Source organism: Mirounga angustirostris, unplaced genomic scaffold, assembly GCF_029215605.1.
Source record: "Mirounga angustirostris isolate CCGP_5_RB_7025 unplaced genomic scaffold, mMirAng1.0.hap1 SCAF_2, whole genome shotgun sequence".
Lineage (NCBI taxonomy): Eukaryota > Metazoa > Chordata > Mammalia > Carnivora > Phocidae > Mirounga > Mirounga angustirostris.
Window position 1 is genome coordinate 62,851,197 of NW_026991710.1, and position 17,317 is coordinate 62,868,513.

General features: G+C 42.4%; 1 protein-coding gene across 5 annotated transcripts in view; it reads left to right on the forward strand.

Moving 5' to 3' along the window:
- FRAS1 (Fraser extracellular matrix complex subunit 1) overlaps nt 1-17,317 on the forward strand; it is a 420,408-nt gene that overhangs the window by 254,968 nt on the left and 148,123 nt on the right. For 3 of the 5 annotated variants that reach the window (XM_064584670.1, XM_064584671.1, XM_064584672.1), the window contains exons 21-25: nt 5,332-5,484; nt 5,711-5,857; nt 11,813-11,959; nt 15,052-15,192; nt 16,086-16,226. In XM_064584670.1, coding sequence (XP_064440740.1) covers nt 5,332-5,484; nt 5,711-5,857; nt 11,813-11,959; nt 15,052-15,192; nt 16,086-16,226 — 729 coding nt within the window. The remainder of the gene's footprint in view (nt 1-5,331; nt 5,485-5,710; nt 5,858-11,812; nt 11,960-15,051; nt 15,193-16,085; nt 16,227-17,317) is intronic. The other 2 variants (XM_064584673.1, XM_064584674.1) reach the window with 2 other exon arrangements.

A 17,317-nucleotide genomic window follows, 5' to 3' on the forward strand; every position in this document is an offset into this window, starting at 1 on the left:
TGAACATTTTTGATGTTTGAAAGATTTTTTTTAATGCTCAGCCTCACTTATAATAAAAGAAGTATAAATGTAAACAATGATATAACTGCAGTTTTCACCAACTAAATTAACCAAGATTGTTTTACTACTTTTCAGTTCCTTAGTGCAGGCAGAGTTATGAGGAAACAGTCTCATGAGTGACTCTCGGAAATGTAAACTGATACAAACTTCCTGGAATGGAATCTGTAATACCTATTAAGAATTTTACATTTTTTTCATGTCTGTAGTGGTTAAAAGTACATGCCCTGGAGTCAGTGTGGATATGACATGTGTGAGCAAATGACTTAACCTCTGAGTCTCCATCTCATCACCTATTGCATTTTTGCAGACTATGCATGAGATTATACATTTATAATAAGTAGTATAGTGCTTGATATATATTCTGAGCTCAATAAATATAAGCTATAATAATAATATGAATTGGGGTGCCTGGGTGGCACAGTTGGTTAAGCCTCCAACTCTTTTTTTTTTTTAAGATTTTTATTTATTTATTTATTAGACAGAGAGAGAGAGACAGCAAGAGAGGGAACACAAGCAGGGGGAATGGGAGAGGGAGAAGCAGGCTTCTCACCGAGCAGGGAGTCTGATGCGGGGCTCGATCCCAGGACCCTGAGATCATGACCTGAGCCGAAGGCAGACGCTTAACGACTGAGCCACCCAGGTGCCCCAAGCCTCCAACTCTTGATTTTGGCTCAGGTCATGATCTTAGGGTTGTGAGATCAAGCCCAGTGTCGGTCTCTGCGCTCAGCACAGAGTCTGCTTGGGTTTCTCTCTCCCTCTTCCTCTGCCCCTCCCACCCATAAATAAACAAGATCTTTAAAAAAAATTTTTAAAAATTGAATTGCATTCCTGACAATGTCTTTTGAGGGCTAATCTAAAACGCACAGAAGTCTTATCAGGGCCTCAATTATAGAAGTGGACAAATTGGATGTAAATGTTTTAAGTACAGTTCACCCTAGAACAAAATAGGTTTGAACTGTTTGGGTCCATTTATATGTAGATTTTTAAGATAAATACAGTACAATATGGTAAATGTATTTTCTCTTCCTTATGATTTTAACATTTTATTTTCTCTAGCTTGCTTTATTGTAAAAATACAGTATATAAAAAATAAAATCTTTAAAAAAATACAGTATATAATAATATCTATAACCATCAGAATATTTGTTAACTGATTATTTAGGTTATCAGTAAGGCTTCCAGTCAATAGTAGGCTATTAGTAGTTAAGTTTTTGGGGAGCCAAACCTTATACTTGGATTTTTGACTATGCAAGGGGTCAGAACCCCTAACCCTTGGTTTTGCAAGGGTCAGCTGTATATGAAAAGTGCAAGTTTCTTGTTTATTTATTCAAGCCTGGGATATTATGTAGTCCCTAAAATGATGTTTACAATGACATGTGGAAATGCTGATGGTATTGAGTAAAAAAAAGATGTTATATGACATTTAATATAATCTCATCTATGTATAAAGGTCTGTATCATAAGAGTATATAGAAAAAAACTAAGAGAAAAATGTCAATGTCAGTAGTTCTTTACTCTGAAAGGGCTACTTCGGGTGGTTTTTATGTTTATTTATATTTGTAAAAATGTTTTTCATATTTTTTTCCATGGCTCACCTCGTATTCAGAAAAACAAAACTTTAAGGTTCTTGTCAGAGCCACACTCAGCCCCTCCTCTGGGCAGGAGATCTCAGGGGCCCCCGGGCTTAAGCCTGAAGCTTACTTACAGGTGCTCCTCAGTGGGACTGACCACTTGTAACCTGTCACCCCTGAGTTCTGTAGTCTGCTCTCAGGAACTGTACTTTACTGATTGTAAGTCAGAACACAGGTATTAATCCTTAAGCCCTTTTTGCTCTGATTTCTGGCTTCTTTCCCCTCACATCATTACTCATTTTGAGCTCTCCCAAAGAATTCTCTCCTATAGAGAGATTTTGACTTCAAACTCACAAGACAGAGGTATTTCCTAGGTTTTAGGAATTTATTTTCCTTTTCTGGTTGGTTGAAGAAAAGTCAGTCAACCTTCAGACTGACTTGAGAGCAGGATTTCAGAGCATATTTAAGTAGTCTTCTTAAGGGGCTTATAAATGAGAGTTGGGAAGGGAGGTTTGTGTGAATGCATTAACATGGGATCCCTTAGCTTGTTGCTTTGGAATGAATCTATTCATAGGACTGGGTGTTTAGTATGACTTTTTAAGCCATGGATGAATGAGTAAAGAATGAATACAGGTCATGAACAAAAGAGGGAGCCCAACTTCCAGAGTCGGGTAGTTACAGTCTCGTGTGTAAGGTAAAACTTTAAACTTCCTTGCATTAATGTGATGCTTTGGGCAACCTGCAGTTGATTGTTTTATATTTATAGGTGTCATTTATTGATTTCTCCGTGCTTCCGGGTACTCCATCAGGCAATGTGATATGTCTGGCAATTGATGTGATGCCTTCTTAAGGCTTCACATGGAGCCATGAAGAGAGGCAGAGGCCTCAAGTGGTTTTGGAGTCTCTGAGACTCTTGAGCCCTTTCCACTGGCTTCTAGGAGCTGTCTGTCAAAATACAATGCAAACAACCCTGTCTAGTTTAGGACCTTCAGAGGATGAGACTTGATTAGGAGGAAGGCAGAAAGTGAGGGTTGTGAGAAATGTCTACATTTATCAGGCAGTGGTGGCAGAGAACAAGGACCTGGCCATGAACAGCACCAGGATAAAACATACTAACGGAGGACAGGGGCTCAAGGAGGAGGGCAGCCAGGAGTGTCATGCGTTGTGGAGCTCTCCCGTAGGTTCGGTTTAGAGGAAGCCATTGGATTTGGAAATAAGAGGTGGTCAGGGACCTTTTCAAGGCAATACCACAGCAGAATCGTGGAGGTTGAAGGCAGATCCCAGCAAGCTGAAGCGTTTGGGAGGCAGGAAGTTGGGTGGTGAAGGGAAGGCAAGAGATGGCAGCATGGTTGTAGAGAAAAGCTTTGGAGGCATTGGTAATGCAGAGTGTGTTCAGAGGTTGAGGTCAAGGAGAGTGAAGAGAGATAGGGTAAAAGATGCAATAATGCCAAAATAACGTTCTAATAACGTTGAAAACTGGATCAAGAATGTGGGCGGAGGAATTAGCCATTTCATACCGGGAGAGAAGAAATGAAATAAAAATGGGTAAAGAAAGATGTTTTGAGTCTGACAGGAAGCCTGTGCCTGAGGGACTGAATGAAGTAGAAGATAGAATAACCTGGGAGGAGGCGGAGGGTGAGGGTGGGGCCTGGAGACGAGGAGTGAGGGTTTGCAAACAGCTGCCGTGAGAGTGGGAAGGAGCATCCGTAGCCTAGCTCCAGCTTCCTTTAGTAGGTAATGCACATTACACTCACTCATTTCAACGGCTTCTAGAGATCCCCAAGATCAGACAGATTCATAAATATTTATTTATTGTACCCACAAAGTACTCCAGAGATCTTCTTACTTTCTCTTCAAAGCATCCCCTTGGTGATTATTCTTCTTCATTCCTCTAATTGCACATAGAGAAAGCCTTAGTTAGATGCAACTAGTTTTTAGACCACTGAACACCTGCGGATCTTGTCGATGCATGTCTGAGCCCAGAACTCTGTAAGCGCTGGCTTGAAAGAGGAAGAGACTGTGACTTTTCAAATAATGGAGCCTTGAATCAGTAATGTTTCTCAGGTTTCCAACCCTAGAAGGTACCCACTCATTCAGGTAATCATAAAACACAGTCACTTCCATTTGCTCCAGGAACTTTCAAAGCTTTTTGAATCTCCCCTTTAGCTCCTGGCACTGTGAGGAGGGCACAGGAAAAAGAGAACGTTGTGTGGAAACCTTATACTAAGTCGGGGGAGGTAGCCTCCCTATCCTCTTTCCCTCACTACAGTCATCGTTTTCCTTTATAATTCACTGAAGGTCTACAATGAGGATTAATTTGGCTCTTAGGAAATCAAGAATTGCTCCTAATACGGGCAAAAGGCTGCCTGTAATTTGAAACTCCCACAGTTCAGAGAAGGGGCAGGGACTGTTCGTTTGCGTGCTCACAAGAAGAGTTGGCATTCTGGGGAGGACACTTTTGGCTCAACTTCTGGAGTGGTTGTGCAGGTCCTCAAACGGCTTCTCATGGGGGATGAGTGGGTGCAGGTGTGTGACTGAGATCCACTTCTGAGGGAACATGTCTCAGGTGGTCAGCAGTTAAGAAAGTATCACTGAGGGTCTAGAGAAAAAGACCTGTTTTAACAGATTTCAGGGGACAGGCCGTCTGTTTCATTGACCAGGATTTTTTAATCTAAACATTGCTCGAGATCACAATCTCTGTCTACAAGAGTCTGAGCCGAACAAGCCGTATCTGGTCCCTGAGTGGTGCATTAGCAAGTGCAGACAGTGCTTTGAATCCTAGAGGGAAAGACCTGTGCTTAGAGCTCTAACTTTTCATTTCCTAGGCCTTTACTCCTTTTTTATTTTGGTGGGTAAATCACGATTTGTGGATTTTCTTCCACCTTTGCGATGGAGGGTGGTAAACAGGACCTGAAGGGCAATTACCCCTTAAAATGAGGCAGAGGATGGGAGCTGAATGCAGTCGGGTTCTTGAATGAAAAGATGACTATTACATGGGCGAGAATGAGACGGTGCTGGCTGTACCAGATAATTAGTCTTAGAGCTTTAATCACAACTCCTACAACAGAGCTTGTATTGTATTGTGAATTATGTATTGGGTCATGAAAATGACTTTTCAGCTCACAACTCTTCTTTGTAACTTACCTCTAACTGGAGACTAAAATTTTCCACCGACTCACCCCCCTTATCTACTAACGCCAGTCCCTCCGTATCAACACCTGAGACTGGTGTGCTGCCTGCCTCTGAAAGGCCAAGTTCCTGGGAAGGCAGCTTGCGGGGAGAGCACCGTGCCCCCCTCAGGAGCACTGTGCATGGGGGCATGCTGGGCTCGAGTTCCCAGAACTCTTGGGGGAAATGTTGAAAGTCCTGGCAGTACCGTTGCTGTTAGTCTGACAATTCTCTCTCTGCTCCGAGCAAGAATCTATCACATGCCCTTCTAGTACTTGAAGGTCGTTCAGTTGAAAAGGGATGAAAACTTAATAGCTGTGCTGGGCCTGGCCATTTGCTAAAAGCCTCAAACGCACCGTTTGTACAGGTCCCAAACGTCTCCTTTCCTGGGGTGTCCTGCCTTTGGGCTGCTCTCCCGCTGTTTGCACTGCAGCGGGGGTCATTACGATCCCTTCTGCCCTTTGGTGTAGTGATGAGACCCCACGCTCACGCTGCCCGTGCCTTCTGTGTGCCCCCCCCCCGCCCTCTCCAGACTGTCATCCCCTGTGCCAGCTCTGTGCCGCTGATCTCCACCACACCGGCAGCGTCTGCCTGAGCTGCCAGAATGCCCGGTACCTGCTGCTGGGGGACCACTGTGTGCCTGACTGCCCTTCTGGATACTACACGGAGAGAGGAGCTTGTAAAAGTGAGTAAGTGCCGGACACAGGAGCTGGCGTGAGCTGTTCTTGGGGCCAGTAGCGGGAGAGAACTGGAACTTCCCCAGAGAGAGACAGGCGGGAAGCATGCTACGGGACAATAAACCAGCCTGGCTAACGCTCTCAGTTGGGGCTTTTATTAACGCCTCTCGGGCTGCTGCTTGGAAAAGGGGCTTGGCTACATAGGTTCTCTTTGTGTCTCTTTTCCCTCTGCAGAATGTCACTCCTCCTGCAGAACCTGCCAGGGCATGGGACCCTTCTCCTGCACCTCGTGTGATGCCGACCTCGTTCTGTCCCACCTTGGCACCTGCAGCACCGCCTGCTTCCCGGGGCACTATCTCGATGATAGCCGTGCTTGTCAGCGTAGGTTTTTAAAAATGAACTTTCTCTCCTTTCCTGCTCTTCTGGAGTCACTGAAGGAAATATGAAGTTCTTGCTTCTATATTCTCACTCGATAGCCTTTATTTTTATAAAAGAGAGTTAATCTACAAAGGCATATGGGTGCCGTTAGCAGACATCAGTCTAACTGGGAAGTGCTGGGCTCGGGGATCTCCTCTGCAAGTACCAGCTGTGTGATCTTAGGCCAGTCATTTAGCTTCTCCGTTCTCTGGTTATCTCATTTTAAAAATAAAAGTGTTGGCCTGTTTTGTCCTCAGCAATTCAATTCCAAGATCCTGAGCAGAGAGTGGAACTCGTTCTAGTAAACAATCAGTGACCTAAGCACTTGTCTGGATTTAATTTGTTTTCTGTATGTATTTGTTGAGTATTGACAATGTGCAAGGCTTGACATGCTACAAAGCGTTCGGTTTCTGTTCAGTCATTATTTTGTCTTGCATGAGAGTTACTTGTATAGATGTCTTATTTCTCAAATAAGTCAAAATGTGATTAATTACCTGTGTCAGGCACAAACAAAGAGGATAAATTAGGGAAAGGGCAAATCTGAGTAGAAAAGAAATTTAGGAAATCCTTCACAGATGAAGGAACATTTTTGAGATACGCTCAGGTGGCTTACTTTATTTCAATCACTGAAGTGTCATTTGCGAAAAAAACTTTGTTATACTTTTTCCTTTCGAAAATGACAGCTAACAAATAAATACAGTGCTGGTATTTCAAGTTTGTGTCCTAGGAAGAACCATATTGAAGGAATTATAGACTGGTGGTTAGGAAAGTGGGCTCTGGACTCGTCAAATCCTACCTGCCACTTACTAGCTTTTTGTGACCTTGAGCAAGTGAATTAACTGCTAGTTCTTGGTTTCTTTTTCTGTTAAAGGGGGATTATAATGGTATGGTACCTACACCTAATGTTCTTGCACTTAGTATGGACTCTCGCGGAGAATAAGCTTTCAGTATAGATTAGTTATTGTTGTTGTCATCGTCATCCAGAATGAGATGCAGATCAAGCACTTTAAGATATGTATATTTTATAGATAGATATTACTGTTAGTTTATTGAGATGCTTACAAAGATTTGCATTTGAAATGAATTTATGTGGAACTCATCATTTTGTATCACCCGTTGAGATACCAGAGATAAAAAACCCTTTTTGGACCCATAAAAAATTTCTTTGCTTTTATAACAAAAACTTTGCTTAGTATATATCAACTGTCTACCAGTATCTGTAGATTCTCTAACACAAGAGACATGAATGAAACACTTGCATGTTCTGTTCAAGAGCAAGAGAGTGTTGGTGGAGAAATAGTGACTTAGATTTCTGAGGCTCTTCACAGCAGTGGAATCACAGAAATAAAAGTTCAAAAGAAAAAACAGAATCTTTTGTATGGCATATAGATGACAAAAAAAATGTTGCATTGAAATATTTCTTTCTGAGAAGCCTTTGCCATAGTGCAAGGTGATCTCTGCACAAATGCATTTGTTATGCTACCACGTAAATAGGATTTCATAGACTATTTCAGTTAAATTAAGAATCAGTTAAATGAATCTCCTAGCTTTAGTCCTTTGCTAAAGCTTAAGTTTCATTCTTTCGAAGATTGAATAAAGCACGCCCTTAAGTTGGGTTATTGATGTAAAAAAAATCAACAATGTTCCTTTTTTTTTTTTTTTAAAGATTTATTTATTTGACAGAGAGAGACAGCTAGAGAGGAAACACAAGCAGGGGGAGTGGAAGAGGGAGAAGCAGGCTCCTGGCTGAGCAGGGAGCCCGATGCGGGGCTCGATCCCAGGACCCTGGGATCATGACTTGAGCCGAAGGCAGACGCTTAACGACTGAGCCACCCAGGCGCCCCAACAAGGTTCCTTTCTAATGCTCATCATTATAAACAATTATAGGCCTCACAATTTTAGAAATGGTGCAATAAAGCACTTGCAAGGAAATATAACCAGTATTAAGGGGAGGCATTAATAACCTTACTATAGAAGAAAGTAAGAGCTGGAGAACTGTCTGGATTCTGGCTACAGAAACCTTTAGAAGTTACATACTGAGCTCTAAAATTCAAGGATAATCAGTTGAGGCAAGCACTTTAAAAAAGAGATGATAAATGAGGTTCCCAGTGCTTAAAACCATGGTGCTTTAGAGGCAAGGAGGAGAACTCCAGGGTGGCCAGAGATGACCTTGTACCCGATTCAGAGATTCTTTCTCACTCCCCCTCAGACTTCTACAGATGAGGAAGGAAGCCAGGTCAATTGGAGGAGGTGGTAGCTGTTTAGTTGTTTGACGGTTCTTTCTCATGGGCCCTATAACTCCCCTCTGGAGTGATACAGAGTAAGTCTCCTTCCTCATTCACTTGATTGCCTTCCAAAGTTTGAAATTAACTGTCATTTCCCACTTGCACTTTGCTGCTCCAGGCAAAACTGGAGCCAATGGAGTATTTGAGCAGAAATGGATGACCCTGTCTCCGAGCTGCGGTAGAAAACAGGCCTATTTCAGAGGGAAGGTGGATTTCCTAAGCTGTTGGGTCCTTTTCTCCTTCATGAATGATGGTTCAAGTACATCTCTGCTTCCCTCGTTGGTTTCTGGTCCACTTACGACTATCTTCACTGTCCTCTTGGTAGTTTCTGGGGTCCGGGACCTCGGAGAACTGCACCTGGGACTCTAGATGTGATCATAGCAACATGACTAATACCGTGTGTGGTCTGAATATTCTAAGATGGAGAAAATGCTCCTTACCCACATGCCTTTGGAGATGGAAGCTGAGAACCCAAGGGGCTTTGGTATGTGTAGACCTGCTCTGACGAAGACAAGGTCATTTGTGGATTGCTTGGTGAGAGATGAGGAGTTCAATGAATGAGGAAGAAGGGTTCAGGTAGACATGGAGGGAGCTCCCTGCTCTCAGTGTGACGCTGATGCATCCCTCCAATCTCCACATAGTCTTCTAACCTTTCACAGTGCTCGGCATGAATCTGTTTTGGAAGCCAGTATAGGGGCTGAGTTATACTTTGAGGTACCGAGGGGGAATGAAAGACTGCATGGAAGGACTCAAGAATAAGAAGGTACACAGATGCTTGAGGAAGTAAACTACAAGAAGCTCTCCGCTATCCAGACAGGGCATCATCCTGTCACTCTAAGATGAGAGATTGGCCTTTGGGCTTCATTTTGTAGCTGTTTGTCAAGTAGGGGGCTCCAGCTGACATTTAGGTTATATGAAGGCTCTTCAGTTTAAGATTGTGTTGGTTTCTTTAGTAACCATATCACACCTCTAATAAGCTTTTAATCAACTAAAGTTCTTAGATCATTTTTTATAGGAACTACTGTCTGAACAGGTCTCCGGTATCCTTTATTTGTGTAATGGGTTATGGAAAATAAATGCAGGACTTACAGTTTTGCTTATTTCATCAGATTACTTTTAGTTTATTGCTTCAACTAGCTAAAATTGAGTTTGAGTTGTTCTTTCAGCTGGTGAGATTAGACTGTGTGTATCCTATTAGGTTATGTGGCATATTTAAATATCATTAGCATGATTTCTTTGTTGTAATTAAAGCTATTAATAAAAATGTTGATCAAGTAAAAAGTGAAGACTTCATCATAATATTCAACTAAGGACATTTCTTTTACTAATTACAAAGGTTTACTGATAACTTTTTGAGGATGCATTTCTTTTTTTTTTTTTAAAGGTTTTATTTATTTATTTGAGAGAGAGAGAGAATGAGAGAGAGCGAGCACATGAGAGGGGGGAGGGTCAGAGGGAGAAGCAGACTCCCTGCCGAGCAGGGAGCCCGATGCGGGACTCGATCCCGGGACTCCAGGATCATGACCTGAGCTGAAGGCAGCCGCCCAACCAACTGAGCCACCCAGGCGCCCTTGAGGATGCATTTCAACCATTTTCAAATCCACCTACAACTCCTAGACCCCACTTCATTTTTGTATTCACAGGTTTATCTTTGAGATTTTTGTCAAATCCTTTGCCAAAATTAAGATACACCATGTGTAAAAATTCTAGTCAAAAAAAAGATGGAACTTTAATTTCATTGAAGTTTCCAAAAATTAAAATATTCTTTTCTAATTATTCTCAAACCATCTGTTTGAAAATCCAGTCTAGAGTTTTTCTAGGATCTTTAATTACCAATCTACATATTCTAATGAATATTTTATATCAATGACATTTCTTGTAGGTGAAACAAGAGGACTTCCTTTTTATTTTTACCAGGAGGTAATTTTCCTGCACTGTGCCACGCACTTTGATATCCTCTAGATCTAGAACTCTAAAAATCTAGCTCATTCTCTGGATTTTTCCTCTGATATGTACTTAGAGAAAATTTCAGAATGAGGCAGAGATGTGTTTGAGTATGTATAATTACAATATCTGGTTTCTTTCATTTATGTGCAAGTGTTCATTGAACACCCATAACATGAAAGATAACTAGTTAGGTCCTGAACACTATTTCAAGGAACAGAACAAACCTGGTCTTTGCTTTCATGAAGCTTATAGCTTAAAGGATACGGAGGTTAAATAATCATTGTAATGAAAATTATTATGTATGGCATGAATGAAATGTCTGGGGTGCTATAAGAGCAGTGACAGGGGTGCCTGGGTGGCTCAGTTGGTTAAGCGACTGCCTTCGGCTCAGGTCATGATCCTGGAGTCCCTGGATCGAGTCCCGCATTGGGCTCCCTGCTCAGCAGGGAGTCTGCTTCTCCCTCTGACCCTCCCCCCTCTCATGTGCTCTCTGTCTCTCTCATTCTCTCTGTCTCAAATAAATAAATAAAATCTTTAAAAAAAAAAAAAAGCAGTGACAGGGAGATTGTTCTAGACTGGAGATTGAAGAAGTCACTGAAGAATGAGTAAGAGTTAAAGAAACTTGGAGATTATATTGAGAGGATTCAAATATGTGTATTAAGATTTCTGGGTGGAAAGAATGGAGGGAATGATGGAGGAGTGTTATCTGCAGAAATGATGGCTGGAAATTTTCCGGGGTTGAAGAAAGATATGAGTTTATAGATGAAAGTGTCCTCAGAAACCTGAGCAGTATAAATTTTAAAAATCAGTATTGTGGATACAAGGAAAATAGAATGCAAGGGGGTCAAACTTGGTAAGGGGAAACCAATTAGGAGGCTATGACAGTAGTCCAATAGGAATTGATGAGGGCTTGGATGTATTGGCATGTGAGAATATGGAGAGAAGCAAAAAATTCTGGGAATTATGTAAGAAAATTTGAATAAATAGGTTCCAATGAGTGATTGGATTAAGAATGAGAGATAGGGGGCCTATCAAGATAGCCTCCAAGGTTTCTAGCATGGACAGCTGAGGAGATGGAGAAATGCCAGTTGTTAAGTTAGGGAAGATGGAAGCATCTGGAATCCATGGACCAGATTTGGGGATCATCCTTGAATGCCTGAATTAAGTGGCTGTTGAGAATTACAACTGGGAGAATCAGTAAGCCAGCTCTCCTTAAAGTCCTTTGTGGCTTAAAATATGGGATTTCCTGAGCTTCACAGTAAAGTTGATGCCTAATTTTAATCTTGGCATCGCTCAAAAATCTGAATCCACATCATGAACAATTGGGTGCTTGATTCCTTGAGAAATCTTCCTTCCTTGAGAAGTAAGGTTCAAATACATCTCTGGACTATTATTCCAGAGATCTTGGAGTAAGTATAAATTCTGTTGCTGAATCACAGGGCAACTTGGATGTGGGATTTCCATTCTTGGGTTTATAATTTATCTTCTCTGGAAAATAAAATCCTTTTATTTTAGAAAATAAGAGTAACATTTTCTGTTTCTGTTGATCACAGGGGAGGGTTATGAGCCATAATTAAAGCACAGGTTGGAGCAGAGCTTTGCTCCTTTGTAGCATCTGTCTAGGTTTGATCAGCTTCAGTATTTGCAGTTGTAATTATCTGGTCATTTTCTCTTCCTATCTGCTCAGCATGTGAAGCGCATTGTGGAAGCTGTGATTCACAGGCCAGCTGTACCTCCTGCCGAGATCCAAACAAGGTCCTGCTCTTTGGGGAATGTCAGTATGAGGGCTGTGCCCCACAGTACTATCTTGACTTCTCCACCAATATATGCAAAGGTAAAGCTCTTCCAGAACTGTGCAATGATTCTTTTCCTCAGTGATCTCCCTTTACTGTAGGTGTTTAATCCCCCACGTTGGGAAAATACTGTCGTATGTTTAGATGATAGCAAGAAGGCATCATGTATTATGAATGCATGTATGTAATTTCTTTCTTTTTTTTTTGTATGTAATTTATTTCTTAAGGAAATTTTTTGAGCACCTACTATGTGCCAGATGTTGTGCAAGGTTTTAGTAACTAGACCAGAGGTGGCAAATTGGATGTATTTGGTCCAAGACATGGAGGGTTGTTTGTTTGTTTGTTTGTTTTTTGGCCCACCTAATGTTCTAGTGTTTTAAAATTTTAATTAATACATTTTATTTTATTTTTTTTAAAGATTTTATTTATTTATTTGAGAGAGAGAATGAGAGAGAGAGAGAGAGAGAGCACAAGAGGGGGGAGGGTCAGAGGGAGAAGCAGACTCCCTGCTAAGCAGGGAGCCCGATGCGGGACTCGATCCCAGGACTCCAGGATCATTACCTGAGCCGAAGGTAGTCGCTTAACCAACTGAGCCAGCCAGGCGCCCTAATTAATGCATTTTAAAATGTAGAAAACTTCACATACAAAAATTGAGATTTTTCTGTTTCTTTTGAAAAAAAATTGAGATTTTCTGTTTCTTTTGAAAAAGTCCGATGATCTGGGAATACTGGATATGCATTTCCATAATGCGACAGTCAGTTGGAGATGAGTAGCTGTTGTCCCTTTTGTGTCTTCAGATCACTACAGTCCCTGCCATTCCCTCGTCTATCACACCAGGCCTATTTCAGAGATTTACATTACCTTCCTTTACAACTCTATATTGCTAGACGCTAACCTTGATGAAGACAGGGTTTGGGGTGCTTGGATGGCTTGGTTAAGTGTCTGCATTCGGCTCAGGTCATGATCTCAGGGTCCTGGGATCGAGTCCTGCATTAGGCTCCCTGCTCAGCGGGGAGCCTGATTCTCCCTCTGCCCTCCCACCCCCCGCCACTTGTGCCCCCTCTCTCTCTCTCTCAAATGAATAAATAAAATCTTAAATAAAAAAAAAAAGACAGGGGTTGTATCTGATTTGTTCATCTCTGTTTAACAGACTTAAATGAGTAAAGACACAGTCCCTGTGCTCCAGGAGTTTGTAGGGAAGCAATATCAGAAACCTAGTACCTTGTTCTCTAATGGTTAGAATTCTTGGGGCTTATGCTCTTTAAATGGCCGTGCTCAGCAAGGAGAAGAACAGAGTGGAAGGCCAGATTTTCCTTGCTTCTCTTCCGTTTTCCTCCATCCCTCCATTCCACTTGTCTCCCATCTCTCCAGTTCTGCCCAAGAACCTGGGGCTCAGATATGGAGGCCAAACATCTGTCAAGTAAGCTTGGGATGTTTTAAGGCTTTGCAAAATTGCACATTCTCCATTCCAAGAAATTCTACTTGTTGTCAACTTAGGTGGTCTCTCTGTTCTCAAGACCACAGAAGCTTTTCTATTTTTTCCCTTCTAAACAGCGGTTGTCAGTTTGCGGTGAAAAACAAGATTATCACAAATCCTCCATGTTGTAAATGATTTCATAACTATGCTGGCAGTTTTCAAGGCTCTGCTTTAGTCATTCTCCCTCAGAACTGATTCAGCCAAATAAATGAGCGAGGTTAACTTTATAAATCTCCTTGGAAGCACGTGTACTGTCTTGCACATTTACCTGCTTCTTTGGGACTTAGAAATATCGCACCAAAAAAGAGAAAGGTGACTAATGAGAAGTTTCCTCAGTTCTCAGCTGGGATGGATGGTGGAGTGAGGAAGAACTGAGTGCAGAATGTTCTCCGAGAAAAACAGTTCGGCAGCAAAACATTTATTAAGCTGTTACTATGTGCCAGGCACTGTGCTAACTTCTTTACATTCACTATTTCCTTTAATCTACACAATAGCGTTATGAAATAGGTACTCTTCTTATCTCTGTCTTACAGATAAGGAAACTGAGGCCCCAAGAATTTTGGGAAAGTGTGTAAGACATGTAGATAAACAGTGGCTAAGCCACAGCCTCAACAGAGACATGGCTGTCTTCAAAACTCAAGTATTTAACCACATGGTGTTGTCCCACCTTCCATGCATGAAGGACTTACTTTACCATCTGGCACTTTGGCTCTCAAACATGAGTGTTCTGGCTGCAGGAATTGCCTGGGCCTTTAATAGCCACAGCTACAGTAATAACAACCATAATAATCATGAGAACAGAAACAACAGTAGTGGCCCCGACATGTTTCCTTATGCCCCGCCCCAATCCTTGAGATGACGTCAGTAGTTCTGATACTGGGCCAGAAAATCTGTATTTCTAACAATCCTTCTGGATTATATGGGTGCACATCCAAGGTTGGAGCCCACAAGCACATAGGCCCCTTAAAGCCAGGGTCTACCCACTTCCTACCCACCGTTCAGTGCTATGCATGCCATAGGTGCTTATTGAGCAGATAACATGTAAATGAGTCCATTCTACTGCTCTAAGGAGATCTTCTGTTATTTCTGGAAGCCCTTTCTTTCTGGACAGTTCCTTGGTGCTCCATTTAATTCTAACATCATTGGTCCTTTCTGTTGGGTGGGTCGGCCCCTGATTCTTGAGAGGTAGAGAGTCAAGCAGCCGGTGTTGGTGGAGACAGCAGACGCCTTCCTCGTTGAGTCTCTGACATCCCTCTCCCTGTGGAGCATTTGGAGGAGGTGCAGATTAAGTCTGTGGAGGCAAATTGGCCCCTCCCTGTAGTAGAGCAGGCTTTGTTTGATGACGCCGAGGCATGGGAATCAAGAACTCTAAGATTAAGTTGACCTGGCTCCTCGGCAGCCCCGTTGACAAGCAGGCTCTGCACAAGCCTGGAGTGATCCTTGTACACTCCCGTGTCTAACATAATTAGGAAACACTAAACCTCAGAGAGGCGTTCAGACTACTACAAACAGAAACCTTGTTAGAGCTGGCTTATCTGACATCTCGCCTGGTGTCCTCACTTTACCCCTTGCCACTGCAGACCGCGTCCTCATAAATTAGTCAGTGGGACTGAGGGCGGACAGGTGAAGGTGATCTCACGTGGGCTTCCTTTCTAGAGTGCGATTGGAGCTGCAATGCGTGCAGCGGGCCCCTGAGGACAGACTGCCTGCAGTGCATGGATGGCTACGTTCTCCAGGACGGGGCCTGCGTGGAGCAGTGCTCACCATCCTTCTACAGGGACTTGGGCCTCTGTAAAAGTAAGTGTCCGGAGCTCCTGCTCTGTTCTCATCCAGCCTTCAAGCCTCCTCCAATTTTTACTGTTCTGACAAGGAGTCTGTGGCAAGTTTCCTTTCTGGCTTTTTGTCCAATTTCTGGTTTCTTTCCTAGGAGCTTTTCTTTGTTCTAGTCAAAATGCCCCCTCTCTCCTTCTCCCATACATGATATTTGCTAAAATTTGAGGTCAGTATGGGAATCTTGGGAGTACAGGGCCACATAAACAGGTATGTTTTGGTGATGACTATGGATTTCTTAGAGCACTGAGTAATTCTGTCCTCTAAATGGGGAGGTGTGTATACTCTGGTCATTTGAGCACCTGGAAGGAGCATCATATTCTCCCATCTGTCCCCTGAAGCCCTGCATGTACCAGATGTCTCATCACTACCTTTCTCTGAACGCCACCCCCTTTAGCCTTGATTTAACACCACAAAATCTTCTGACCCTGAAATGCCCCCCAAATGCACAGATGGCACTCCTGGGACCGTTCTTGGGAGACTGATAACTGACTGGGTGAGTCAGGAAAGTAAGAGAACCACGGACTAGTTAATAGTAATGATAATGGCTAATACCTGTAGTTTCTAGGTGTGCCTAGTGTTTTCCATTATTTACTTTAATCTTGGCCCAGCAAGCTGAGTGGGTCAGTATGAGAGAGAGCACTGAGGCTCAGAGAAGCCGAATATCTGATCCTAAGTCACCCTGCTGGGTAAGTAAGAGTAGTCACAACCAGAAGCCTGGCTCCTGACTCCTCGTCTTCTGCCTGGCCCAGCACACCAGGTCATATCGCTGTTTGGTGTCTAATATTGCCTCCCTGCGAGGCCCAGGAGCCCCCTGGAAAGCTATACACAGTTCTGTTGATTTGACTTTTGTCTTTCAGGCTGCAGCAACCACTGTGTCCAGTGCCAAGGTCCCCATGAGTGCACTCGCTGTGAAGAGCCGTATCTCCTGTTGGAAGCCCAGTGTGTCCAGGAATGTGGCAAGGGGTACTTTGCAGATCACGCAAATCGACAATGCACAGGTAACTCGGAGACTGCTGAGTCCCCTGGAAAAAAGTGAGGGCCACAAGTAAATCAGGTGTGTTGATTCTCAGGTAACCAAGGAGAATCTGAATTAGAAGCAGAATGAAAACCCAGATAGCTAGGACTTAGAAATTGATGGCTTCCCATGCACATCTGCCAATTGCTGGTTAAATAGAATATAGAAGTGCAGGCCAATAATTGTCTTGCACAAATCAATATTGTCTCTAAGGGTCTTTATGGAAATTAGGCCAATATTTTATGGAATGTAAGGCTTATGTTGAACTAAGGTGAGGTATCCATTAAGAGCGGATCACCTCTATTGATATGGGCACAGAATTTTCAGTGTGTAGACTAAATTATGGGTGACCCTGATTTTGGCACAATATCCTTGAGTAGGATTTCTGAGGACAGTTTAGTGCGATACACTGAACTTTTATCATTAAAGTTCAACCCAAAGCCTTAATCTCCTTGTCCATTGGGTTATCCACGAGAGTTTCTGCAGTTTGTTCTCGTCATTTCCATTAAAACTTGATATCATATGCCCCACTTTGAAGAAAACCTGACATTTAATAATAAAGCCATGACCCTGGCATGGCATTTTACATTTCACCACATTCCTCTGTCTTCATTATCTCATTTAATATTCACAATGAGTTGGTGGTAAAATATGGCAAACACTGGGAATCCCATTTTACAAGTAAAAAAAAAAAAGAAAGAATGGCTTAAGAGTATTAATCAAGGCAACATAAAATCAGATATTAAACCCAAGTTTTCTGATTCCAGTTCTGGGCCCTTACACTCTACTATGTCTGTATAATAAAATCTTAATTAAGGAAGCAGAAAAATTGGGCAGTAAACACTTGATTTGTAGAAGTTTATTAACTTGACCCAAAGAAATAATCCTAGGGTCCTTTGATGAGCTTGCTCTCCTCCTGCATTTAAAATAATAATGATGATGATGATGATGATATGATGATGGTGATAATGATGATGATGATGATGATGATGATGCAGTGACATTAGTAGTACAACTGAGTCCTTTTGTATGCCAGGCACTGTTCTAGTCTCTTCACATTGTAACACATCCTCC